This window comes from Sus scrofa, chromosome 13 (assembly GCF_054392235.1).
Source record: "Sus scrofa isolate SSC_HxYL_T2T_F1_AM1 chromosome 13, Sscrofa_HxYL_maternal_Yorkshire_Landrace_v2.0, whole genome shotgun sequence".
NCBI lineage: Eukaryota > Metazoa > Chordata > Mammalia > Artiodactyla > Suidae > Sus > Sus scrofa.
This window is the reverse complement of record NC_139395.1, coordinates 71,751,059-71,777,706: the sequence shown is the minus strand read 5'-3', so window position 1 is coordinate 71,777,706 and position 26,648 is coordinate 71,751,059. Positions and strand designations below refer to the sequence as shown.

Here is a 26,648-nt window from a genome sequence, read left to right as displayed (position 1 = left end):
AGAAGTAGATGGTTTACTTCATATATCTTCATTTTAAATCTTCTCTTTAAAATCCTAAGCCAAGTGTTGAAATATCCATTTTAGTTTTAAACCTGCTTTACTTTTTCCATTAGACTTACTATTAGAAAGTTTGTTGTGAATATTTGCCTCTAAATAAACACAATTAAAGTTTGTGTATGAACTTCAACTGCCAAGTTTTAGGGACATCGAGTAGGAAATAGCAGGTAATGTTCCTATGAAATACATTCAGATGGATCAATTTTTTTAAAACAGGGCTAAGTATAGAATTTAGTACCAAGTTGAACCTATGCTAAAATCATACAAGTTTCTGATTCAGTTATTACCCCTTCCTGCTTTTTGCAATCCAAAAAGGGAATTATATCCTAGCATATTTATTTCACCCAGGGGAAAAATAAACACCAGGCCATGGCCACATTGATAACCAAACTCAATTCAGAAATATAAATTTCAGCACTAACATTCTTTAGTTATATCGTTTCTAACATTATATAAGTCTCATGCTTACAATATTATTTTTCAACTTCTGTACAGACTACAGCAAGCTCATTCTTGAGAACTTTTAAAAAAATGCAACTTGGGAATTTACATAGATATTAGATATCATTCTATTTAGATAATGAAATAAAAAAATACACTAGATATATAAAATTAATGACTTTAGATACACTGAAAATTTAACAAGCTGCCTATCATATGTCAAATGTTTTATTCCAGAAAGCTGAAATGAGGAGAAAAATAAAGGGAAGAGTTGACTTTCTCTCTACATATACTGAACTGCACTTTAGAGTGTACTTTCATGGTATCTGATTTTAACACCATATTGAGCTATCAGAAGTTACAGTAATGCTTGCTTGTTTAGTGCCCTGTTATTTCCTGCTATCACCCATGTATGAACTGCTTATGAGGCTGATGTACTCTGAATATTTGCTATTATTACTTGTACTGTTAGTTGATAGACGCTTTCAAGCTATCTTTTGGAAAAAATCTAAAATTCTATATGATGTTTTCAACCCCTTTATTTAAAAAAAAAAAAAAAAGATGTTCAAAGATGTGGCAAACTCAACTATTTTGTTCGCAACTTGAAGTGTGAACTGACATACCTGCTGGGGGTGTTTCATGATGGTCTGATGGCTGGCTAGGTTGGCTTCTCCCTACTTCATTCATGGCTATGACCCTGAACTGGTACCTCACATACGGAGCCAAAGATAACGTGGCTGTTGTTTCCTTTCCTGGGACTCTAGCCAATTCCTCCCACCTTCCAGGTTCCTCTTTGTTTCCTTCAAATTCTACGATATATTCTGACAGGAGAAGCATAGAAAAACAAGTTAGAACAGATTGAGAATGTTTAAGTTATACTTGGATTTATATACAATATTAAAATTTTTAAAGGATGCTTTAATAAGATAATCTACCCATGATGGTAACAATGGCTTTCATATTAATTTTGACTCTGGAGAACATAGTTATCCAAAGTTTTCCCTACCGCTAATATTGCTATTGTGGTCATCTCCAGCCTCCCACGTCAGCCGAACACTCCTGTTGTGTCTTTCAGACAATTGAAGGTTTTCTGGTGGATCTGGAACATCTAATTAATAATGAAAAATAAAGGTAGGAAGAAAGCACATCATGGCCTTTGTCAATCCCATTTCCTTACTCAGGCACATTTCAAATCCCCTTTCCCTTGAACCCTGGTCTTCTCTCAGCTATCCACATCTCACCAGTCCTTCTGGTTCTATTTCAGATGCAGCCTCCTTCACATCTATTCCCTAATCTAAGAATTACCTCCCTCTACTCTGATTCCAGTTCCCAAGGGACCATCCTTGACCGTCAGCATCAAAACTCTTTTAGGAGTGGTTGTGAACAACAAAGATTTCTGGGCTCTGTCTCTCTGGTTTGTTGAAGGAGGTGGTCCCAGGAACCCGCATTTCTGAACAAGTACCCAGGAGATATTAGGAAAACTGAATTTTGAAAAATAGGAACTATATCAAGTGGATCAGTATCTTCCAGCTCATAAACTTCATTTATATGTCTGGCTCATCTCCTGTATGTGATAAAACAGATCTTCAGGAGTAGGAACCATATTTTATTAATATTGGCACTACCCACAGTACCTTGCACATAAATGTTTTGTGACTAAACAGGTGAAAAATATATCATCACTCCAATCATGCATGTAATTATAGCAGAGCAATAAAATTAGGTCCTAAGACTACAGAAAAACAGAAAACATGAACTCAGGCTTTCTTTTCTTCATGCTTTGGATTTTTAATTTATAACAATGAATTAGCAGCATATTTTAGCAACTTTTATACTCTGCTGACCTGGCATTCTAAAGAAGAATAGGCAAGGAGTTTAGTGGAAGAGGAAGTTATGGCCCTGGTAAATGCTGTGACTAGAAAATTGAGTAGGCAATGACAAATATTGAGTGTTAAAATACATGGAAATTTCTGGTCCTTTAAAAATAAAAGCGACAGTAAAAAAGAAAAAACTCATCTCTAATGATCCTTACTTTCCAAATTTGAGAATTCCAAAATTCTCATATATTCAAGGATGTTTATCTTTGCTCAGAGGAGACAATGAAAGTAATATCTAATACAGCCTTCTTATTTGCTTTTTCTTCTCTAAGTAGGAAACACTATCATTCCCACTGAGTATTTGACAACTGTTGGAAATTGATACTGACAAGCACTGCTTTCAATTCAGGAAAGAACATTTTTTTTTTTTTAAATGTAGTCAGTTACTGTGTCCAAACTGTAGAGGCTTAAATAAGAAATTATTTCTTCAACAGGCTTGAGGCTGAGTTCAGAGAACTTGGGTTTCTCTTCAGCACTTCCTAAATCCACTAATTTTTGAAGTTTCTTGGAGCAACCAATGCAGCCTGTTGTGTCAGATACTAAAATTTGCTCTTTCTGGCACGGATACTGTGTTTCTGTAGCTGTGGCACAGGCAGGCAGATGCAGCTCCAATTCGACCCCTAGCCTAGAAACTTCCATGTGCAGCAGTGTGGCCCTAAAAAGAAAAAAAAAAATTTGTCCTTTTCAGTTGCCATGTGATCCAGCAGTGCCACTTCTGGGCATATATCTGGGGAAAAAAACTCTAATTTGAAAAGACACATGTGCCCCTATGTTCATAGCAGCACTATTCACAATAGTCAAGACATGGAAACAACCTATATGTCCATCGAAAGAAGAATGGATAAAGAAGATGTGGCATATATATGCAATGGAATACCACTCAGCCATAAAAAAAAGAACAAAATAATGCCATTCATTCATAGCAACATGGATGGAACTAGAGATTATCATACTAAGCAAGTCAGAAAGATAAAGAAAATACGTATGATATCACTTATATGTAGAATCTAAAATAGGACACAAATGAATGTATCTATGAAACAGTAAGAGACTCACAGACATAGAAGACAAACTTGGGGTTGCCAAGGGGGACAGGGGTAGATGAGGGATGTATTGGGAGTTTGGGATTAGCAGAGGAAAACTATTACATACACAATGTATAAACCAGGTCCTACTGTACAGGGAACTATATTCAATATTCCATAACAAATCATAATGGAAAAGAATATGAAAAATGATACATACACATGTATAACTGAGTCAATTTAATATACAGTAGGAATTAACACACTGTAAATAATCTATACTTCAATAAACTTAAAAATTAAAAATCACCTTTCCATATTTAAAACAATTTGCTGTTTCTGAGAATTACATGTAGCTACAACTGATGGCACACAACTGAGACCTAAAAGTCTGATATTCTTAAAGAATGTTTCTGCTAAGGCTTCTGAAAATAACTTCTGATTGAAATCGGTATAGCATAAGCTTTAAAAAATTGCTTTCCAGGAAAAAGTCTTCTTAGAAACTATGCATGGATTTGTCATTTGTTACTGCCACTTACAGGGATATGCTTCTTAAAATCAGAGGCTGGCCTAAAAAATCAGAATGTAAAAGCCAAGAAGTGGTTAAGAAAATGCAACCCATCTCAGAATATTTGTTTACTGTTTTATTTTCTTTCTAAAATAAACGGTAATTACTTCATGAATAAACAGTATTTCTAATCATAGCTTTTTATTTAAAGTTATCTAGAAGATGACAGCCTAGTTACAAGACATATAATAAATGGCACAAGACTTAGATGGTAGGTACCAAGGGGTAGGGAGCCCCGTCCCCTTGCCATTGCTTGAAATACTCAGGAGCAATGCCCATGGATCCTGACACTTAAAACTGTTGTGCATGGGAGAAACTATTTTATCTGGTGAACTACAACTGGAATGATTACCAAGGATTGAACCTTTCTGTTTACAGTCCCTGAGGTAGCTGAAAATACTGTGGTGAAACATATCACCTAAAAGTTTCATTCTATTGAATCAAGTCCATATCTTTTACCACCTGGGGACGGCTCTTTTTCCAGGAAACCCAACATGGTGGCCATTTGCTTTACCTAAGACATAATGGCAATTGTTTCACTTCAAACGTGGTAGTCGCTTAGCTCACTTAAAATATAGTGGCCATTTGCTTCACTATCAGAGATCTAGCCTGTTTACCTTTTTTTAACCAGCCTACCTCATGGAGATGGAATTCTTTCCTCAGTCTGTACCTGTGGTTACCAACCAGAGCGTTAAAGATACAAATGCTTGTTAATAATAATTCATCTAGATATATTGATGGGGTGGAGTAGGATAGTCACACAGGTCTTTTTGTTTTTTTAGGGCCACACCCGTGGCATGTGGAAGTTGCCAGGCTAGGGGGTCTAATTGGAGCTACAGCTGCAGCCTACGCCACAGCCACAGCAACGCAGGATCCAAGCCGCATCTGTGACATACACCACAGCTCATGGCAACACCATATCCTTAACCCACTGAGGCCAGGGATCAAATCCGCATCCTCATGGCTCCTAGTCTTGTTCATTAACTGCTAAGCCATGAAGGGAACTCCCCCTTCTGCTGATTTGAATAAGCAACATGACAGTCCTAGTTTGACCTCTTAGGGTCAAATACTCCCTTACCTGACAGGAAGGGGGAGCTAATGATGTAAGCCTGACTGATTCTACTTAAAGAAAGAGGAGTAAGTCTTTTCCTACTCCCTACTTCCCTTGGATTATAAAAATGTAGCCCATCTAATCCTCAGGGCAGAGCCTCCTTGCCTGCCTGCTTGCATCTCTCACAAGCATATTACCTTAATAAATCTATTTCTTGCCTATTACTTTGTCTCTAGCTGAAATCCATCTGTGCTGAAGCACTAAGAACCTGAACCTCAGTAAGTCCAGACACTGGGTGAGTGATTCTAATTTAAAGACCATGAGTTGAAGTCCCAATCTGGGTTCTGGCTAGGTTCAAGTCATAAGTATTGTCAGTTTCAATATGACAAAGGCATTGAGACCTAACCAAACACTTCTAGGGACTGCCAGCAAACTAAAGAAAAACTAAATGGGGCCCACTGAATCATGAAAGAAAACTATAAAAATGTCTTTGTCAGAGTCCCAGCAGAGCATAGACAGTCCACACAACTTAGGGTAGTTGAAAGAGTTTTTAATAAAGGCTTTTTCAAAAGACAGGAGCAAGAGGTCTGGATGGGGTGGGGCGGGGCAGTTACTAGAATCTCATCAAAGAGAACTGTGTGGAGAAAGCCTCCTGGCAAGAATGAATGACTTTGTTCCTCTTTGGTTCTCTTCTTTTTGTGATGCAAAAGAACTTACAAAACAGAAACAGACTCAAAGATTTTGAAACCAAATTTATTGTTACCAAAGGAGGAAATGTGGGTGGGGGGAGGGACTAACATAGACACACTACTATCTATAAAATAGATAGTCAACAAGGACCTACAATAGAGCACAGGGTAATTTTATTCAATACTGTGCAATAACCTATATGAAAAGAATCACATAGGAAAAGGAAGCTGAAAAGAAATGGATATATGTATATATCACTGATTGACTCTGTTGTACACCTGAAACTAACACAACTTTGTAAGTCAACTATACTTCAATAAAATGAATTTAAAAAAAAAAAAATCAATGACTTTGACAGAGGGACATAGCCACCCTGCAGGGAGAGAGTATCTAGAAAAACACATCCGCCCACCGCCTCTACTGCCAGGGCTCCCCACTGGCTGAACCAAATGAAAGCTTGAGGGTAAGTGGTTTATTGATGTCCACACAGGTCAGGTTTCCAGATTCAGAGAGCTGGTGGAGAGTGAATCTGGAAGGGAAATTAGAAGAGATATCCAACAGATGGTCTAAGAGCTGTAAACATGGGTGACTGCAGGAGTAATTGCATTGAGTACACCAGTGAAGTGTGTACGGTGTTTTCTAATTAGCATTATTATTACAAAAAGAAATCAGGGACCTTTCTTGAAAGAATCCTTGAAATTCCTCCCTCACTTTCCTGGCACCCTAGGAACTCGGTCTAGGCCTCGGGTATAGAACATGACCACCGTGCAACCTCCACAGGACCCCGACCCTGACTCCTCCACGCTATTCCATCTCCATTCCTCAGTCCCATTTCTCCACACACTAGGAAAGCCTACTCAAGAGTCCTGGGAACTCATGCATACTTGAGTTTCCTTTCTGCTGATAGCATCACCTGCCTCCCACTGCTTTTGGCAACACTACCCAAGAAGAAAAAAGAAATTAAGCATTAATTAACTTTTTTAGAGCCAGAAGAGGTGAAAGCATTCAAAAGTGGGGTTACTCTTTAAATTGAAAATTTCAAACTAACAATAAATGTATAGGGGCTTAAGTAATCATTGGTTTAATTGCCCAAGAACAGTGGACTTCAATCAGTAGTGGAGAAGAAATGAACAGAGATGTCTTTGTTAGTGCACTTACCCAGGACAGTTACTTGAGTCATATCAGCAGTGCTATCCAGGGAAGTGTGAGCTAAACAGGAATATATTCCTTGGTCCTCTAAGGTGACATTAGCTATAGTCAGATTGGCTCCATCAATAATTATCCTAACAGGAAAAAAGCAAGTATATGATGAAGGTAACAGAAACAATAGAAACATAATCCTTTCAAAAATAAATACTCCCCACAGAAAATAATTCAAGGAAAAATTTTAAAAACTTGCCAATTTTAAAAACTTAATAATGCACATTTTATTAGCAAATTCTATAGGTGGAAAACTAGACACGAAGCACTATTCAATGCACACGTAAATGTCTGAATGGCCATGAAAGAGATTAGGTTTGTTTATTTATTTTTAAATTTCCAATTCAACCATCTGTGATGCATGGGTCAGGGATGAAACTGTTATGCCTGGTGTGTCTGAAGAGTGTACCGTACTTTTATGATAGTAAAGAAAAATTTGAAAAACTCTTAAGCTATGTTTAGGGAACTACCTGCATAGCATCAACATAGGTGCTTCTAACAAAAGCATATTCCTGAATCACATCCTAGTTGTTCAGAGCCAGAATATCTAAGTTGGATCTCATAATCTCTATTTTTGACAGTGTTGTCTGTGCTCCATCCCTCCACTTCCCAAGTAGAGTGCACATTAAAACCTGACAAAAATTAACTCTGACTTATTTGAACAGTAGATGGCAGACTAGTACTTCTTTCTGCAGCTTTCTGCAGCTGGCTCTTTATTATTCTATTTTTGCCAATTAATACTTAAGTTTACTACATAAACTTTTTAAAATAAATTATACTTTTTACCCTCTCCCTATGCTGTTAACATTACCATTCAAGTGTTTCATTTAAAAAGTAAAGTTTCGGAGTTCCTGTCACGGCTCAGTGGTTAGTGAATCTGACTAGGAACCATGAGGTTGTGGGTTCGATTCCTGGCCTTGCTCAGTGGGTTGGGAATCTGGCATTGCTGTGAGCTGTGGTGTATGTTGCAGAAGCAGCTTGGATCCCGCGTTGCTGTGGCTCTGGTATAGGCCGGTGGCTGTAGCTCTGATTCGACCCCTAGCCTAGGAACCTCCATATGCCTTGGGAGTGGCCCAAGAAATGGCAAAAAAAAAAAAAATAAAAATAAATAAATAAATAGTAAAGTTTCATTAAATTTGAGAATTATTCACAACAGTTTGCTATGTAGTTGAAATAAGTAATGTCTTCCTTGTGGAAGCAGGGAGAGACACTCATATAATTGAGCTTTTTAATTCAACTCAATTTAATTCACTCATATAAATTGCTGAAAAGCTTGAGTTGCAGAAAACCACTTAAAACTATAGCAAAATCAAATATGATTCTGCCCTTCGATTATAAAGTCAGCCCCTTACTCCTATACAAATAACTGAATGATCTGCCAATCAATATTACCTGGCATTGCTAGTCAAGACTCTCACTATAATTCTAAACATGATAAAGCTTTGACATAAATTAGTTTCTTAGTTCATGTTAGTTATGCGTCTATTTGGCAGAAATATCAGAATATTATATACACTGACGATTTTGCCAAGTTCACCATTTCTTTTTTTTTCTTTTTTTTCCTTCAGGGCCGCACTTGTGGCATGTGGAAGTTCCCAGGCTAGGGGTCAAATCAAAGCTCCAGCTTCCAGCCTTTGCCACAGCTCATGGCAACATTGGATCCTTAACCCACTGAGTGAGGCCAGAGATTGAACCCATGTCCTCATGGATACTAGTCCGGGTTAGTTACCACTGAGCCACAATGTGGACTCCGAAGTTTACCTTCTTAGATGAATATTGACAATTTAATAACCTCTTCAAGAGGGCTCTTTGTGCCCTGCACATCCACGAGAGCATGTGGGAGCTGAAATCTAGCCGACAATCTTTTTGCCAAGGTTTGTACATGGTTTGGGGCTGCTTCAGGCCAAAATGAAAGGGCACCTCTTTGCCAACTCATTTTTTTTTTTTTTTTGGAACCTCAAAAGTGTACATCAGGTGCCCTCAACTTAATCAAGTTTCAATTTCCTACTGGTCATTGAAATCTGGTAGGTATGACGTACCTGGGGAGGATGTTAAAAAATGAAATTGGCAGAGTTCCCATCGTGGCGCAGTGGTTAACGAATCCGACTAGGAACCACAAGATTGCGGGTTCAATCTCTGGCCTTGCTCAGTGGGTTAAGGATCCGGCGTTGCCTTGAGCTGTGGTGTAGGCTGCAGACGCGGCTCAGATCCCACATTGCTGTGGCCGCTGGCGTAGGCTGCCAGCGGCCACAGCTCAGATTAGACCCCTAGCCTGGGAATCTCCATGTGCCATGGAGCAGCCCTAGAAAAGGCAAAAAGACAAAAAGGACAGGAAAAAAAAAAAAAAATTGGCATTGACCTCGATCTTTATCCCAAATCAGATTTTTCGGAATAGGACAAGGGCTACTGCATTTGAACATGACACCTAGTTAATTCTGGCTCACCTCAAAATGTGACAACCATTAACAAAGTAACCAATAGCTCCAAATTCTCAGTGCCTAACACCGTAACACTTTATTTCTCTTTTATCCTGTGTTTCCATCATAATTCTATTGTATTCTGCTTGAAGAAAGTCCTAAATTAAACACATGATACATTTAAAAAATGGTTTCTGCTCTTCATAGTACCTGTTCTCTGGCTTCAGCTTCATCTCTGCTCCTCCCAATCTTTCCTCCATCTGTACCTGCTCCATTCCCTCACCTAAGAAACCTGCTATGACCCTACAACCTCTCACCACCTTCATATGAAATAATCCAGTTTGCTAGTGCCCAACCCTTATTAATCTCTTATGTGTAACGGCCACATTTCCCTGAACTGATTCTCTCTTTGCAGACCTATGTTTGAGGTTCATTTCCACCAATGATGACTTGTATAATCATGAAAAAAATTTAGAGCCTAATCCACCTTCTCTAAAAAAATGGGGATGACAATACATCCTTTCTCTTCTGGAGAAGTAAATGAGGGAAAACACATAAAGTAATTAGTGTGTAGAGCCTGGCTTAGTCTGTGCTCCAGGAGTGTTACTAATAATATTAATCAAACTTATTTCACTCATTGTTGGCTTCTAACTAATCACATTTCTTAATGCTCCCAACTCCCCTTCCTCCTGCTTCTCTGCTTGAACAAATTACTTTAACTCTTCACGTGTTAGGAAGGGACCCTTCCATTCTTATAATCTCTGCCTAATCTTAGGTTTTATAATCTCAGCATCCTTACCCCCTCCCTCTAAATGCTGTCCCATTCATTCACTGACTTTTCTGAGGGGAAAAAAAAGCCCTCGCTTGATGTCAAGAAATGCCTTCCCACTCGTGCTTTTGACAGCTTTTCCTTCTCATCCTCCTGTTCACAGACACTGACACATTCCCTATCCCTGTCCCACTGGCCACTGCAGTCTCTCCTGCAGGACTGGGTCCTTCCCTCTGTCCATGGTCATGAACAGCCCCCATTACATATATTAAGTACAGTCTAAAGTATAAAAATGGTTTCATACATCCATCCTCCATTTCATTTATCATGACATTGTATTATCTAGAGCCACCTGCAGATTAGAAAGCCACAGAAAATTTCTTGAGGTCATTTTAGTCTTCCTCATAGGTTTCCTGTGAGGATAATCGAGGGAAAGTGTGTACAGAGGCATGAACATAACATGAGGCACCCAGCAGGTGTAACGCCCCAGAGGGGCAGATTCTGACACTTATCATACACCTCCCCATAATAGGGCACAAAAGAGAAAAAAAGAAGGTATTTTCACTTTTCATTCTTCTCTATGTCCCTTTGATCAGAAATTTAACTTCTTTCATGGCAAAAGCTTCTGGTTCCCAGCTAGGGATAAGGAGAAGGTGACCCAGCAGGAGGTGAGAAATGGGAGCTTACTAATGCCTCTTCAGATATTTAGCAGATACCCATGACTTCCCTGCAGCAATTCTATGCCTGCCCCTGGCTCTGGTCAAGAACAGCCAGCAACATTTGCTCCGAGCTCTTCCCATGCCAGAACTCTCTTCTGTGTTAAGATTACTGTCTTTTACCTCCTACCCATTATTTAGGGAAAACTAGAAGAATATCTGCATTACTTGCTTGGGTCACTCAGATGTCCCAAGGCTCATGTGAGTGTCAGCCCCAGCATCTTGCAGAAACTGTAAAACTGGGCTACACAAAGAAGCTGGTTGGAATTTCTGGATTCAGTATCTAAACATACAAGTCACATTAGCATTAAGGCAAGAATCTGATTCCCTTCTTGGCTGTAACCCAGAGATCATATGGAAAACCCCAAATAACTAGACAGTACTGACCAAGGACAGAATCTGAGGAGACCTGAGGAACTGACAAATCAACTGACACCTAACCAAAGACTGAAGATCTCTGTTGCAATGTGTGGCCTGTTAGGTATCAGCAATTAATCTCCTTTTGTATCATGGACCACTGGTTGTAGGACCACAAATGTTTCATATATAGGAGGGATAGACTAGAATAAATTAAGCACCAAGCCTGAGACCAATGTCTTTGCATAGAGGACATGGACACACACAAAGACACACACACCCCAAAATCAGGTAATGAAGTGAGACAAGGCTACTGAAGAAATGAGTAGTATAAGTCTTCATAGCTAACATGGACTGAGTGGCTAGCATGTTTTAAGTGCTTGGTGTTAATGCACAACAACCCTATGATGAATTACCTTAATGTTTTTGAAGGAAACTATGTTTTAGAATAAAAAACTAAGGCACAGACAATTTAGACAGCTTGACAAAGTCACAGACCCAGTAAGTGACAAAGTTGGGACTCAAACTCAGGCCACTGGGCTCCAGAGCCCATGCTCTTAACTTTTGACCCAGCTACCATCTCACCTAAGGAATGCCTATCCTATGCCTATCTTATGAAATGATCTTCATATTTCATTTTTTGGAGTGATGAATAACAACATAAGACTGAAATTGAAATTTCGATCAAGAATGGTCCATTTTTAACCCCAAACTCAGTAACGTTGCAAAAGGAAGGAGAGTTGTCCTCTGCTTTCAAAAGACAACATAAGCATTCAGTAAATATTATTTTAACTTTCTTTGATATGCTTCATACTGTTTAGTGATATCAGCATCTATTCACCCTTTATTCTACATTCTCTCTTCTATATTTTCTTCCGCTTCCCACACTTACAGGATGGTACACATTGCATGATAAGCCCTTAGCAAAAATAAGAAGACAAATACATGAGAGAAAAATGAAACAAGCACATCGTATGACTTTTTAAATACTGTCTTAAAGACTGAAATATAATCATTTTTAATATTTAAATTAAGTGTAAATGCTTTACATCTATTTTTTCTTTCCAACACAAGGTTTAATCCCAAGCACATATTTGGAGATACTATAATAGTTTACCTACCTGCCATCCTCTGTGCCATTAATTTCAAAGGCTTCTCCATCTTTACTCCAGGACAACTTCAAACTGTGTATCAAATATGAATCACATTTGTTCTCACAGTGTAATTCAAGTGTATGTGATTTGGGGACACGAGGGTTCTTAGGAGAAACTCTAAGTTTCGTAGCATCTGTTTTTACAAAACAAAGATACTAGTTAAGGCTACAGAGCACAGTTTACTTTGTTATCAAGAGCCTGCCATCATCTCATCACTCCAAATGGTCAACCTGAGAGTCAAAAATTCTCATGCAATGTTTGTCACCCTGTCATTTCCTAACATCATATATTGTTGCTATTTTTGTTCCAACCAGGCCAGGACCCCTGGATGGAAGTATTAATTAATAGCAATTTCCCTACTACTTCCTAGATGAAGGGAGTAAGAAGTATGTGAGCAAGCAAATGCCTCTAGATGTTGAACATAATATAAAATCTCATTCTAGAGCTTCTGGACATGTGATCAAAATACCATAAAGAAAAGGGGAAAGTCGGGAGTTCCCATCGTGGTGCAGTGGAAATGGATCTGACTAGGAACCATGAGGTTGTGGGTTCGATCCCTGGCCTTGCTCAGTGGGTTGAGGATCCAGCGTGACCCTGAGCTGTGGTACAGGTTGCGGACATGACTCGGATCTGGCATTGCTGTGGCTCTGGCATAGGCCAGCAGCAACAGCTCCAATTGGACCCCTAGCCTGGGAACCTCCATATGCCGCAGGTACGGCCCTAAGAATACAAAAGACCAAAAAAAACAGGTCGGGGGGAATCAATTACTTCTCTACCAATATGTTTATTATTAACTCAAACCTATAGTGAAGACTATGAATAGACAAACTAACAACATGAAGGTGGGGAATTTGAACATAAGTCCCATGAAAATAGAGGCTGTGCCTCTTTTGTTACCTTCAATATCTCCAGAGCCCAGAAGGGAGCCTCTATATGGTAGGTACTCAAAACATATTTGTTGAATTTTTGTTCAGAGAGTTAGAATGAGTGAGTCATATTTTCAAAGTAAATCAGCAATATCAACAATATGAAACATAAACATTGGTACCATGGCTGTCGTGAAAAATGTTTGTTTCATTATAATTCAAAACACATAATCCTTACTCTTAAGGCCATATTAAAGGAAGATATACTTTACCCTAATGCAGCACTTGGTAAGCCTCTCAGAAGTCAAGTCCCATCACTTCCTCCCATTCCACAATCATATTCTAATATTTGCTATCTACATGGTACTCGAGAAACTGATTAAAAGCTGAAAGCATTAGTAAAATTGACTATTTGGTATCCCGAGCATGAAATTTGAAGCGATTATCATACTGAATTAATTTCAAGTGAATTATTAAACATCTTACTCCCAATTCTAAATTTAAAGCCACAAATCCATTGAATAATAATTAATACCATTCAATAAGCACTTATTTTAATTAGACTGTAAAGTTCACATTTGTTGTGACATTTTATAACAATTCTATGAATATTAATATCTCTACCTTCTAGAGATGATAACAAGGCTAAAGTGAAATCAAATAATGATATTAATATTTTCTAACTGGTAAGGGCATGAGCTGTGATTTGAACTTAAGACTGGAAGAGACCAAAGCTTATGCTCTCAATCACTGCTATATAGCCTTTCATTGAATTCCATTCTTGACATTCCTTTTTCAATATGTAAGAATTATGACCTTAGTTCTCATGGCTCTGATTCCTACCGACTCCTTCCATATAAAATGGACAATAGAGCAGACCAAAAGTTTATGAACTTGTCCTCTCTGGCCACTAGCAGTTTGAGTTTATTTATGAAATTTTAATTCAAAGAGTTGATTACATAATAACATTGAGTGGCATAACTTTGAATTGGTTATTGAAAGAAAATATAATTACAGAAATACACTAAAATGCAGAAATTTAAAATATTGGTGGTCATCCATCACCAAGCTCTTACAATTGTATAAAGCCACATACACATCACTGACATAGCCTATAATTCTTATGATGGCCTTTTAGATGAAACATGATCTAGGAGTTTTAAAATGGTCTAAAGAAAATTAACAGATGCCCCAACTTAAATCATAATTTTTCACTGGGAAAAATGAAGACAAACTGAACCCATGTAAGAATTCATGTAAAGTAAAAACAAAATAAAATTACTTCTAATATCCAAATTGGCTGTGACGGCTGTTTTTCCTTTAGCATTTTCTACCCAACAGGAGTAGGAACCAGCATCTTCTTCCGTGGTTGTGTTGATCTGTAACGTGCCATTCTCATGGATATGATATCGTCTGCCTTCAAGGGGCTTTGCTTCTTCTACCTTCTGCCTGTGGACATAGAAAGCATAGAGCAATTTGGGGTGTGGCAGAATTATATTATCCTTTTTCAAACTTGTCACTGATGTCATTCAATCTTATCCCTTCTTTAGGAGCTTAGCAGTCCTTATGAAATGTTCCACAAGGGTTTACAATTTTTCTAAAATGGGTGATAGGTGTCAATCTTTCCTTCCCAAATAGACTGTGATGGGAGCAAATCAGGGCCTAAGCTCTGTGCTTCTGCTATAGTTGTAAGAGCTCCCAGTACTACTTTGCATCTGTCCTCAGAGTTTAATAAATATTTTCTGCCTTATTGAAGGTGAACTTTTTAGTTAATGATGGTACTAAATAGGAGAGCTAGTAACTGAAAGAGATAATGAAACTTTGGAACCTCCTGCTGTCGTGGGGGAACATTGGTCATTCAGAAATATTATAGGCCAGGAGGTCTTTCCTGTTCTGTGGACGTGGATTACATTTACCCTTACCAACCCACAGTCATTTTCTCTTACATTCATCCATTTTCCAAACATTTACTTCCACAGCTTGATTCATCTCATACATTTCACAGTGAGAGGCTGCTGGAGAGAAAATATCCAAGGGACAAACTCTGGCTGCTATTCACATGAGATTTTGCAGGGCTGGGGTGGGACAAGAGTAACGCAAGTGAGGCACTTTCTTCAGAGAGAAAATTTAAGGGTTGCCAAAAGAAAACCTCAGTAATCAAGATAAATAATATTTTAATGAGGTATTTTTTTAAATCAAAAATAATGCAAAAATGTCCACCATGAACAAAATATCTGTTTTAAATAGCGACCGAATCTGACCCTGCACATGTATGACCTCACCTTGCTCACCTCACTCTCACCTCAGCCCTGTAGCACATCGGCAAAATTACTGAAGACCAGTTTAGCCAAGTGTTCCTAGTGAAGGGACAAGTACAGTAGATTCGTGTAACAAAGAGTTCAGAGTCACTACACCAACCAATGTATTGAAATTAAATTCAAAATACATGTGGGAAGAGTGTTAAAAATAGGCATTCATAATGATATGCACGTTTAATAATTTTTATTATCCCAAACAGAAACAATAAAGTAATATATGACCTTGGAGATAACCATAATGGAAAACTAAATCTACCTGAAAAGTTGTCTTAGTAGTAATCATCTCAATTTCCTGGTTTCCTTTGTGAACAGAAAATGGCTCTCCCTATTTTCTCAGGTGGGAGAAATCCTACACATCTAGTCAATAATTCCAGGAAAAGTAAGTAATTAAGTTTGCTTCCTTATTTCTGAGAGGCACTGGTTACATGCAACAACACTGACACAGTGCAGCCTGTCAAATAATGGATGAAGAAACAAAGTGAAACCTACAACTGACATTCTCTTAAGAAAACAGGGTACCAGCTTACCAGGACACTATTGCCTCGGGTGAAGCAAAGAACTCACAATGTAAGAAAGCACTGTACCCAACTACTGTGGCATAATTTTCTTCATCTGTAGTTTGTATCAATGGACGAACATCTATTTGAAAACAATGCAAATACAGTTTAATTTTTCATGTAAGAATATAAGCAAATTATGTTTTTCTATAGCCTAGCCATATTAACAAGAACAGAAAAGAGTGGAATACCAAAGTCCATATTCTTGAATTAGAAAGTATCCAAACAACACATTTTTGGAAGTGTAGCTTTACTATAAAATCTATGCTCAAATGTAAAGGTGAAAATTACTTTGGTTTCCTCCATGTTTTATGTGCCAAGAATTCAGTCTACTTGCGAGTTTGGCCTTGAATACTTTCCTGTAGAAAAGGCTAATGGGCTGCTCCCAGGTGTGCTTACCTACAACATCAATATTGGCACTGGCAAGGATAGTGCCATGGACATTTGAGGCTTCACACTGGTATACCGCGGTGTGATTTGGTTGTACATTGGTAAAACTGATTTCCCCGGGGGAGATGACATCACCAGAAAATGGATTTCCTAAAAGAGATTAAACAAAGTCAGATAAAAATAAAATAAAATATTTATACACCATTTATTAAATGTGCCACATAGTATTTATATTTTAAGACTAGTATTTATATTTTAAGGCCAGGTAGATAATAATTCATCAAAGCAAATTTTTTTAGAATTTCTTAATATCGGCCATCGATTTTTCTTTCCAGACCCTTCTGCAATTTCAGTATTCCTTAACATTAGTGCTTATTGCCAAAATATTTGCTCATCTCTAACTCTCTGCCTCTCCAGACTCAATACCCCAAAGTAAGATGCCAGATTTTCTGTTTAGCATTCAAGTCGAAGTGTGAACTGAATCTCACTTATTCTTATAAATTGGGGTCCTCATACTGCCCAGAATAAATTACAAGATCCACACAGCTTGATTCCCCCGATCCACCACTAGTAGCTGCTGTTTTCCCTCTTGATACATTGTTCCTCTGTTTCACTTCTCTGCTCTTCTGCAATTTTCCCATCTACACCATCCATTTTAACTGCCTTGCTTTGCTCTTTAACCACTTCAGATACATAGCTCATGTATTTCATTTTCCCAGTAAGATTAAACTCTTCTTGAAAGGAGGGGCCAAACTGTCTATTTGGCAATAAATCCTACCCCATTGCTGATCCAAGTATAATTCTGGAAATATCTTTTGGAAATGAGAAAATCTAATATTTATGTGTTTGTATTGAGGGCCAAAGTAACTTGCTGGGTACTGCACATGCATTATCTTATTAACTCCACTCAGAACCTGCTAAATCCCACCAATATGGCCATTGAGAAGGTAGAAATTGCTGTATTTCAGAGAGGGCCGTAGCATGGGCCAAATTGCATGCCCTGCTCTGATGCAAGCAAACTGTTGAAAGAAAAACATTTAAGTGAGGAATGTTGAATGAAGGGTGCAAATGTTAAAAACTTTTGTTTAAATGACATTACAAGATTACCAGTACATCTAATTTAAGTTTTTTCTTATGGTATCTCCTTTGTTCAAAACAGAGACTATACTAAATTTTAGATTATAGGAAACATTGATTATTGCATAATAAAATAGATTTTTCTTATACATCTTTTTGCTTCTGAGAGTGAGAAATAAATACATTTTTACACTTGAATGTCAGCTCCATAGGGGTAAGAACGTGTCTATGAGCTGTGCACCATGTCCCTGGTGTGCAAATAGCATCTATTGCAGAGGAGACAGCAGTTTTCATGGAATGGATGAACAACACTTTTGTTGGGTGCCATTTTATTCCTGGTAGGTCCCTGTGGAATGGAGACTGATAGTCCCCCAAAGGTGGGCCTGGTCTAATCTCTACGATGTGTGACTATTTTACTTTACATGGCAAAAGAGACTTTCCATATGTGATTAAGGCCAAGGACCCTGAGAGGGGATGTTATTCTGGATTATCCAAGTGAGCCCGATGAAATTATAAGGCTCTTTATAAACAGAGAAACTTTAATGCCTGTGGCAAGCCAGCCAAAGAGAGATGTGACTATGAAAGAGTGGTAGGAGAAATGTAATATGCTTGACTTGAAGACGAAGGAAGTGGGCCAAGGAATGTGGGCCCCATGAGCTGGAAAACATAACGGAAGGGTTCCTCTCCTAGAGTCTCTGGAAGAACCATAGCACTGCTGACACCTTGATTTTAGCCCAGGGAGAGTTGTGCTGGACTTACAACCTCCAGAATTATAAAATAATAAACATATACTGTTTTTTTATTTTAATGAGTTTTATTTTTTTCCATTATAGCTGGTGTACAGTGTTCTGTCAATTTTCTACTGTACACCAAGTTGACCTAGTCACACATACATATATACATTCTTTTTTCTCACGTTATCATGCTCCATCCTCTAGACAGAAAATCAATCAAGCCACAGAGATCCCAAATGACACAATAGAAAAGTTAGACTTAATTGAAATTTTAAGTACACTGCACCCAAAAAAAATCAGAATATACATTCTTCTCAAATATATACTGTTTTAAGCCACTAAATTTGCTGTAATTTGTTATAGTAACAATAGAAATTTGATTCAATCCTATAGGATAATTTATCTCTTGAGAATCATCAAGATGAATAGTTCAAGTTTTTTTGTTTGTTTGTTTGTTTAGGGGTTTTTTTTGGCCTCACCTGTGGTATATGGGAATACCTGGGCCGGGATCAGACCCGTGCCACAGCAGTGACAACACCACATCCTTAACCCACTAAGCCACCAGGAAGCTCCTTCTACAATGATTGAGTTTCTGATCTCATTCTGCACCCTCACCCCTTACATCAAATTTTACAAGCTTCAGAGTAAACCCTATCATCCCTTATATTTAGTTCTTAAACCATTTGCCCCCTGGTAAACTCTAAATCTACATAACAATACAAAAAGATGAAATTAAACTCTGGCCTCATATCTGAGTGACAAATAATTAAACATTGCTCAAAGCTGCCTTCTGGGATAGGTATGGAAATTGCAGAGTACTGTAGCATACTGGCAAAGGCTAATAGGAGCTTCCATAATGCCAGAAGGCCAAGTTCTTTATCAAACAAACACACAAACCATGAAAAAAAAAATCCTGAATGGTTCAATGGTAGCCTAGCTATTAAAAGATCTGGTCTTGTCACTGCTGTGGCTCAGGTCACTGCTGTGGCATGGGTTCAAGCCCTGGCTCAGGAATTTCTGCATGCTGCAAGGGCTGCTCAAAAAAACAAAGCAAAAACATTTTCTGCTCAAAGCAAACAAAAATATTCCTGACATAAGCTGTCTTTGCTAAGCTCAAAGGGCAAAAATGCAATGTATGGGGAGAAACTTCAGCTGTGGACTTATTCATTTCAGTTCCATTTATGGCTCTAAATTCACTTGGGTTGTGGCCTCATATAAGTAATGTAACCTCGCTGAGTCTCATGTGCCCACATCTACAATAAGAACTCTCTTTTGCAAGGGCTCAGAAACATTGGATGCAAAACATTTGAAAAAGTTTATTAGGCTTGTAAACAATATTAGTAATAATTTTTATTTAATTCTCAAATACGTATAAAGATATGCAATTTGTAAAAATATGAGCTCAAAGGGATTTCAAATCCTTCACTGATCCCACTGTCATTGAACATTCCAATTATAAATTATGATCTGTTGGCAGTGATGCCAGGAGAGCTGGAGTCAAAGCTGTGGAAACAACACAGAGCATGGATTCCAAAGATGTGGCTTTAGTCGTGGGTCTGCCATTATTCAGCTGTGCTCTCTTGCATTAGTTTATTTTCAGCCTTGACATGCTCATCCATCAACAAACATATTGGCTCTGTTTTGGATATAAATCCATAACCTAACTGTTACTGCTACTCACCTAGCCCAAGGCTCCGCTATCTTTTCATCGGCTCCTAAATGGAGTCATACAGTTGCTTCTCCATGCAGAAGCCAGAAAAATTCTAGGTAATAAATTAAAGCCTCTCATTCTTTGCCTCTAAATCCTCCAAGTGTCCCATCCTGTTCGCAATAATATCCTAGGTCACCTTTGATCCTTGAGCTTTAGATATGATGTAGACCCTGCTCCTGACTGACCTCCCTAAGCACTGCCACCTCCTCACTCTGCTTTAGCCACACTGGACTCCATTCTTTTTCTCAACATTCCAAACACACCTTGAGTCTATGCACTCAGTGACCTTTCTATCCTGAAAGCTCACTCATGGCTATTTGCATGGCTACATCATTCACTTCTCCCATTTCTACTCAATGGTAAATAATCCCAAGGGTCTTACTAACATTTTCTCTAAACTGGATAGCAACTCTAGGTCCTGAACTTCCCTTGTACCCACCCACCCCTTCCCCAACTAGTTTTCATTTCACCACATTTATGTGCTTTTGTCAACTGCATGTCTCTCCCCACCAGAATGTCAGATTTATGGGAGCAGGAACTGTCCATTTTATTTACTGCCATCTCCCAAGTGATAAGGCCAGTGCCTGGCACAAAGAAGGCATTTAATGAACATTATTGAATGAAATAATTAATCCTTTAAATATGAATAACTATATTTCCTTTAAAAGGCTCATGTGGGGACTCAAAGCAGTATATGAATGTCCTTTATAAACAGCTAAGTGCCATTCAAATACAAAATTTTATGATTTTATGTTCCAGACACTCTGCTTTCTTTATTTTAGCATCCTTAATATTTTTTATAAAAAAGTTGTTTTCATTTCCCTATAATCTACATGTAGTTTCATTTTTCATTTCTTATTCTATTCTTTAAAGGGAATGAGGAAAGAAGGTAAACTACATTGACAAGCCAGACTCAACAAGAAGAAGAGAAAGAGAACCCAAATAAACAAAGTAAAAAAATGAAAAAGCAGAAATATCAACTGATACTGCAGAAATAAAAAAAAAGAGAGAGAGAGAGAATACTTTGAACAATTTGATGCCAACAAATTTGACAATCTAAAAGAAACAGACAACATTCTAGAAACATATGGCCCACCAAAACTGAATCAGGCAGAAATAGTTTGAATAGACCAATCATTAGAAATGAAGTTGAATATGTAATAATAATAATAATAAACTCTCTACAAACAAAAGTCCAGGACCAGATAGCTTCATAGGCAAATTCTACCAAGCATACAAAGAAAACTTATATCAATGTTTCTTAAACTCTTTCAAAAGACTGAAGAAGAAACACTCCCAAAGTCATCCTATGAACCACCATCACCCTAATACTAAAGAGATGAGAAATTAATATCTCAAATTGAAGATATTAATAATGAGGGCTAAAGTGTCCACTGACAGAGGAAGGGATAAATAAAATGTGATATATATATTACACAAACATATGCAAACAATGGAACATTATTCAGCTGTAAAAAAGAGGAAATCTTGTCATTTGTGACAGCATGGATGGACCTTGAGGGAATTATGCTAAGTCGTATAAGTCTGACAGAGAAAGAAAAATACTAAATGATCTCACTTATATGTGAAATATAAAAAAACAAAACGAGCTCATATATACAGAGAACAGTTGGTGATTGCCAGAGGCTGGAAGGTGGGGGGTTGGGAGGATAGGCCAAATGGATGAAGGGGATAAACAGGTATAAACTTCCAGTTATAAAATGAGTAAGTCATGGGGATATAATGTACAGCATGGCAAAAATAATTAATGATACTGCACTTCACTTTTGAAAGATGCTAATAGATTATAATCATCACAAGAAGAACAATTCAGTAACTCCGTAAGGTGACAGATGTTAACTAGACTTATTGTGGTAACCACTTCTCAATATATGAAAATATCAAATCATTATGCTGTATACCTGAATCTAATATAGCGCATACCCATTACACCTCAATAAAAAAAGAAAAAAAAATTCAGAACTGCTCATGGTTTTGCCCAATCATTTGTATTTTAAATAAGTAAGCACCCTTTTTTCTTCTCAGAGTCATACAGAGATAGAATTCAAAGTGATTTTTTTAAAATTATATGCTGAGAAGGAGATATGGTCATACTGTTAACTTGACAATTTCCAGATTCATAAGGCTATGTAATAGATTTTTTTTTTTTTTTTTTTTTTTTTTTGGCTCTGCCTGCACCATTTGGATGTTCCTGGGCCAGGGATTAAACTCTCCCCACAGCTGTGACCTAAGCCACAGCTGCAACAATACCATACCCTTGACCCACTACACCACATGGGAACCTCCTAGGTATTTTTAAATAACTGTCAGTTTTATTTTCAATCTCATCATCAAATGTGCCCAGTTAGTATTTGTTTATCATAGATATTGTGCTTCCTGTCATACATAAAACTAAAATGGATGTGTTTTTTCAAGAATAATAATAAACACTAGGATTTCTTGAGTACTTGAAGTAAGAGAACAGTAGTAAATAGTATTTTGAGAGTGTTGTGTGTCAGTCCCTGTGCCAAGCATACTTTATGTGGTATTTCCTTTAATCCATATAACAATTCCCAATGGTTAGTGGTATTTTCATTCCCATTTTACTGATGAGGGAACAAGTTTTAATAGGATCAGTAAAACACCCAATCAGACAGAGAGTAAATGGTAGCACCTGAACACAAAGATAGATCCTTCAGACCCACGGTTTATTAACTATCTGTGTTCTACAGGTAAGTACAATCCTAGGTGGTTGACATCTTCATCTCATTCAACCACAACCATCATTTGCTCCATTTTGCAATTAAAAACTAAAGCTTCAGGAGACTCACTCAACAGCTCAGAGCATACAGCTGGCTACTTAGTGACTATCCCCAAGCTTAGGTGCACAGACTAGTTGGGACCCGGGCCTCTGGACAACCAGGATGCCTACCCTGACATGAGTGGGTTTAGGGCAAAGGAATTAATGGAAACAACACACATATGTGTTAATATTATAAATGTTCTGAATCAAGCTACTCAGTTGACCATTAAGATTTGTTCTATCACCCTACTTTAACAAAGATATTCAAAATGACCAGAGCTATAGGTTCAGATTCAGGATTTGAGGATTCCTGGAGCTCTATGCTAGAACACCGTGGACTGGGGAGATAAGGCTGTGAGCCCAGCGCATCTGGGGAGAGTTCAGAGCTGACTGAGCAGAGGATTTTTCTGGTCTTAGCTACTGAAGCTTGGTCAAATGATTGCAGTGAGCCAGGGGTTGGGTGCACAGGGTCAGGCTTTGCATGTTTTTTGGCCCTATGGATTTTTCAAATCATGGAGACAGAGTAAGTCTTTATAAAGAGCAGAACCCAAGTGAGGAGTTGTGGTTGCCTGAATGGAAGGGAAGTCTGAGTCCCACCTGTGTTCCCAATCACTGGGTCTCCAATTCTTCTCAGGAAAAGGAATCTTCTCCTTGGATGCATCCTCTGTCATTCAGCTGCCTTAATTTTTAAAACTTATTTTTATATATAGTTAATACAATAGCTCAACAAATGTTATTATAAGCTTTCCATAAACTTAAGCGTAAATCAAATGCCTTAAAAAGATGCAATTTTGGATTTGCTGGTTAGATCTCTCCTGCTAGTCCAGTTACTTACCAACTCCACTTTAGCCATAACCGGGGTGCCTGACCATTACCCATTCCAGCAAACCTTTAGGATTGCATCAACACTGGTGTTTTCACTTACGCTCAATCGGGGAGCCATTGACTCTCCACTTGATTGTGGGTTCAGGTTCTCCTTCAGCCTCGCATAACAAGATACCACTGCTCCCAGTGCTGTACACGCCACTCTGAGGTTTCTTTGTCCAGCGAGGGGGCTCTGGAAATAAAGAGAAGAGCTCATCAGCACTTATCTATCAGAAGATCCAAAAATCTTAAATCCTGTATTTTTACTGTGTACCAGCAGATGGCAGACACAACAAAGCACTTCACACTAGCTCTTTCTGGTAAATGTTCTCTAAAGCAAGATGAGCATTGTTTTCATGTGGCATGAGGTATATGTATGTGTGTTGTAATTTGAAATCTCAGAACGTATAAAGAGAAATCAATACATTAAAAGAGTTACCTATAGTCCTTTTATTAAGCTGAAAATTATCTATGCCATTACAGAAAATGAAGGAGATAAACATGTTACATTTATCTAGTGCTGGGTATAGCTTATTTCAGACTGTAGCAACGCATCCAAAATGGCTGATATTCCAGAAATATATTTTGAAAGTAGTTTAATGAAATTAAAATGTTCGGCCATTATTTTAAATATTTCTTAATGATTTTTCAGCATTTAGAGGTCCATATGTAATTGTCTCCCTTAAGAATATGGGAAACATTATTTCCTAGAAAATTTTTTTTTGTTAAGGGGGTAGAAGGAATCCTAAAAGCAACATTTACCTTTTTTCTCTCAAAACAATGGAGGAAAAGATGTATTTAAATTATATGCATCTTTCTATGCCCTAGTGCTCTCAAATTATAATTCTAAATGGTGTTTCAGTACAGAATGAGACATTTTTTCTTTTATTATTATTTTTTATTACTCAAATGAATTTATCACATCTGTAGCTGTATAATGATCATAACAATCTGATTTCACAGGATTTCCATCCCACAGCCCAAGCACAGCCCCCACCCCCCAAACTGTCTCCTCCAGAGACCATAAGTTTTTCAATGTCTGAGTCAGCATCTGTTCTGCAAAGAAGTTCAGTCTGTCCTTTTTTCAGATGCCACATGTCAGTGAAAGCATTTGATGTTGGTGTCTCATTGTATGGCTGACTTCACTTAGCATGATAATTTCTAGGTCCATCCATGTTGCTAAAACTGTTGGTATTTCGTTTCTTTTAATGGCTGAGTAATATTCCATTGTGTATATGTACCACCTCTTCTGGATCCACTCCTCTGTTGATGGACATTTAGGTTGTTTCCATGTCTTGGCTATTGCAAATAGTGCTGCAATGAACATCGGAGTACATGTGTCTTTGCAAATCGTGGTTTTTTCTGGATAGATGCCCAGGAGTGGGATTGCTGGATCAAGTGGTATTCTATTTTTAGTTTTCTGAGGAATCTCCATACTGTTTTCCACAGTGGTTGCACCCATTTACAATCCCACTAACAGTGTACTAGGGTTCTTTTTTCTCCATACCCTCTCCAGCATTTATTGTTTGTAGACTTTTTGATGATGGCCACTCTGGCTGGTGTAAAGTGGCACCTCATCGTGGTTTTGATTTGCATTTCTCTAATAATGAGTGATGTTGAACATCTTTTCATGTGTTTTTTGGCCATCTGTATGTCAGAATGAGACATTTTTCTTTAGTGCAAACATTACTGTCATGTTTTGTCACCTTAAGTGTACTGCTATGTCAGGAGTGAATAAAAGATTCAGACTAAAGTGTTGGTGGTTTGGATAATTTGATTTCAGAGAAAATTGCACAGTACCTGCAGGTAGTCAATTCCCATCAAGTGTTGCTTGGTTATTTCCCCTAAGACATTTTCAGATTTCCATTTTCAGTCAAAAAGGAAAGTCTTTAAGATACTTATATTTATAATATGAAAAATGTCATTTAAACAATTTTTTAAGTAAGGAGGAAAAAGGGGATTGTGTGGGGAAAATGCCTATAAATTCACCAGGAAAAATACAAATATACAAATATCCCTGGCAAGTTCAAATCTCAGTAAGAGACCTGCCTGTTTAATTATTCCAGAAGCTATGACCTTAATTGTTAAATTCCAAGTTAAATACACATGTTAATAATTCAAAATCTGTAAATATGTACTCATTTAGTTTAAAAATGCAAATAAGAAACTGCATATGACCCTCTAAGGTGAAGGGTTTTAGTTTGTGTGTGCGTGTCACTGCGTTTTTTATGTTATAGTTACTTTTTTTGGTCTTTTCATATGAGATATACAATAAAATTAAGCACTGGAGTTACAGAAAACAAAATGAAAGTTTTCTTATTTACAGTAGAAAACTAAGACTAAGAGCATGTACAAATATAGAAATCATGGAGATATAATATACAGCATGGTAACTGTACTTAATATTTTATTGTCTCCTCAAAAACTGCTAAGAGAGTAGATCTTAAAAGCCTTCATCACAAAAAAAAGAATTGTAACTATTTGGTGATGTATGTAAACCACACTTCATGTGATCATTTTGCAATCATTATGAAACTAATAATGAATCATTATGAAACTAATAATGTAACATGTCCCTTATATCAATAAAAAATAATAAAATTAAGGAAATCATAGAATGATGACCTTTCTCTAAATCTTTATAATTAGTAAAATCAAGATTTCTATTTCTTTTCTCTTCCTACAAATTTCATTATTCCACTGGTATCTGCATTAATCCCGATTACTGTTAGTCATTAGGTAAAGGGTGCTTAAGTGACCATCTTATCCAACCCTTTCACCTTACAGACGGAGCAGACACAACTCGAATCTGGCGTTTTTGTGGCTGTGGCATAGGCTGGCAGCTACAGCTCCAATTCGACCCCTAGTCTGGGAACTTCCATACACCATGGGTGTAGCCCTAAAAAGACCAAAAAAAAAGAAAGAAAAAAGAAAAAGAAAAAAGGCTCAAGAGAGAAGAAAGAATAATTAAAAGGGAAAATTCTGAGAGAAAACACTATCATTGTA

At 37.6% G+C, this 26,648-nt stretch overlaps 1 protein-coding gene across 50 annotated transcripts in view; it reads right to left on the bottom strand.

Annotated features, from left to right (window-relative positions):
* The window catches only part of CHL1 (cell adhesion molecule L1 like), a 229,453-nt gene that overhangs the window by 25,294 nt on the left and 177,511 nt on the right, over positions 1 to 26,648 (bottom strand). For 43 of the 50 annotated variants that reach the window (XM_021069248.2, XM_084989078.1, XM_084989073.1 and 40 more), the window contains 8 exons: positions 23,704 to 23,835; positions 16,463 to 16,603; positions 16,034 to 16,145; positions 14,471 to 14,637; positions 12,290 to 12,455; positions 6,868 to 6,992; positions 1,505 to 1,606; positions 1,122 to 1,319 (listed from right to left, as the gene is read on the bottom strand). In XM_021069248.2, coding sequence (XP_020924907.2) covers positions 1,122 to 1,319; positions 1,505 to 1,606; positions 6,868 to 6,992; positions 12,290 to 12,455; positions 14,471 to 14,637; positions 16,034 to 16,145; positions 16,463 to 16,603; positions 23,704 to 23,835 — 1,143 coding nt within the window. Of the gene's footprint in view, positions 1 to 1,121; positions 1,320 to 1,504; positions 1,607 to 5,758; positions 6,239 to 6,867; positions 6,993 to 12,289; positions 12,456 to 14,470; positions 14,638 to 16,033; positions 16,146 to 16,462; positions 16,604 to 23,703; positions 23,836 to 26,648 lie in introns of those variants that run through there. The other 7 variants (XM_084989088.1, XM_084989092.1, XM_084989089.1 and 4 more) reach the window with 1 other exon arrangement.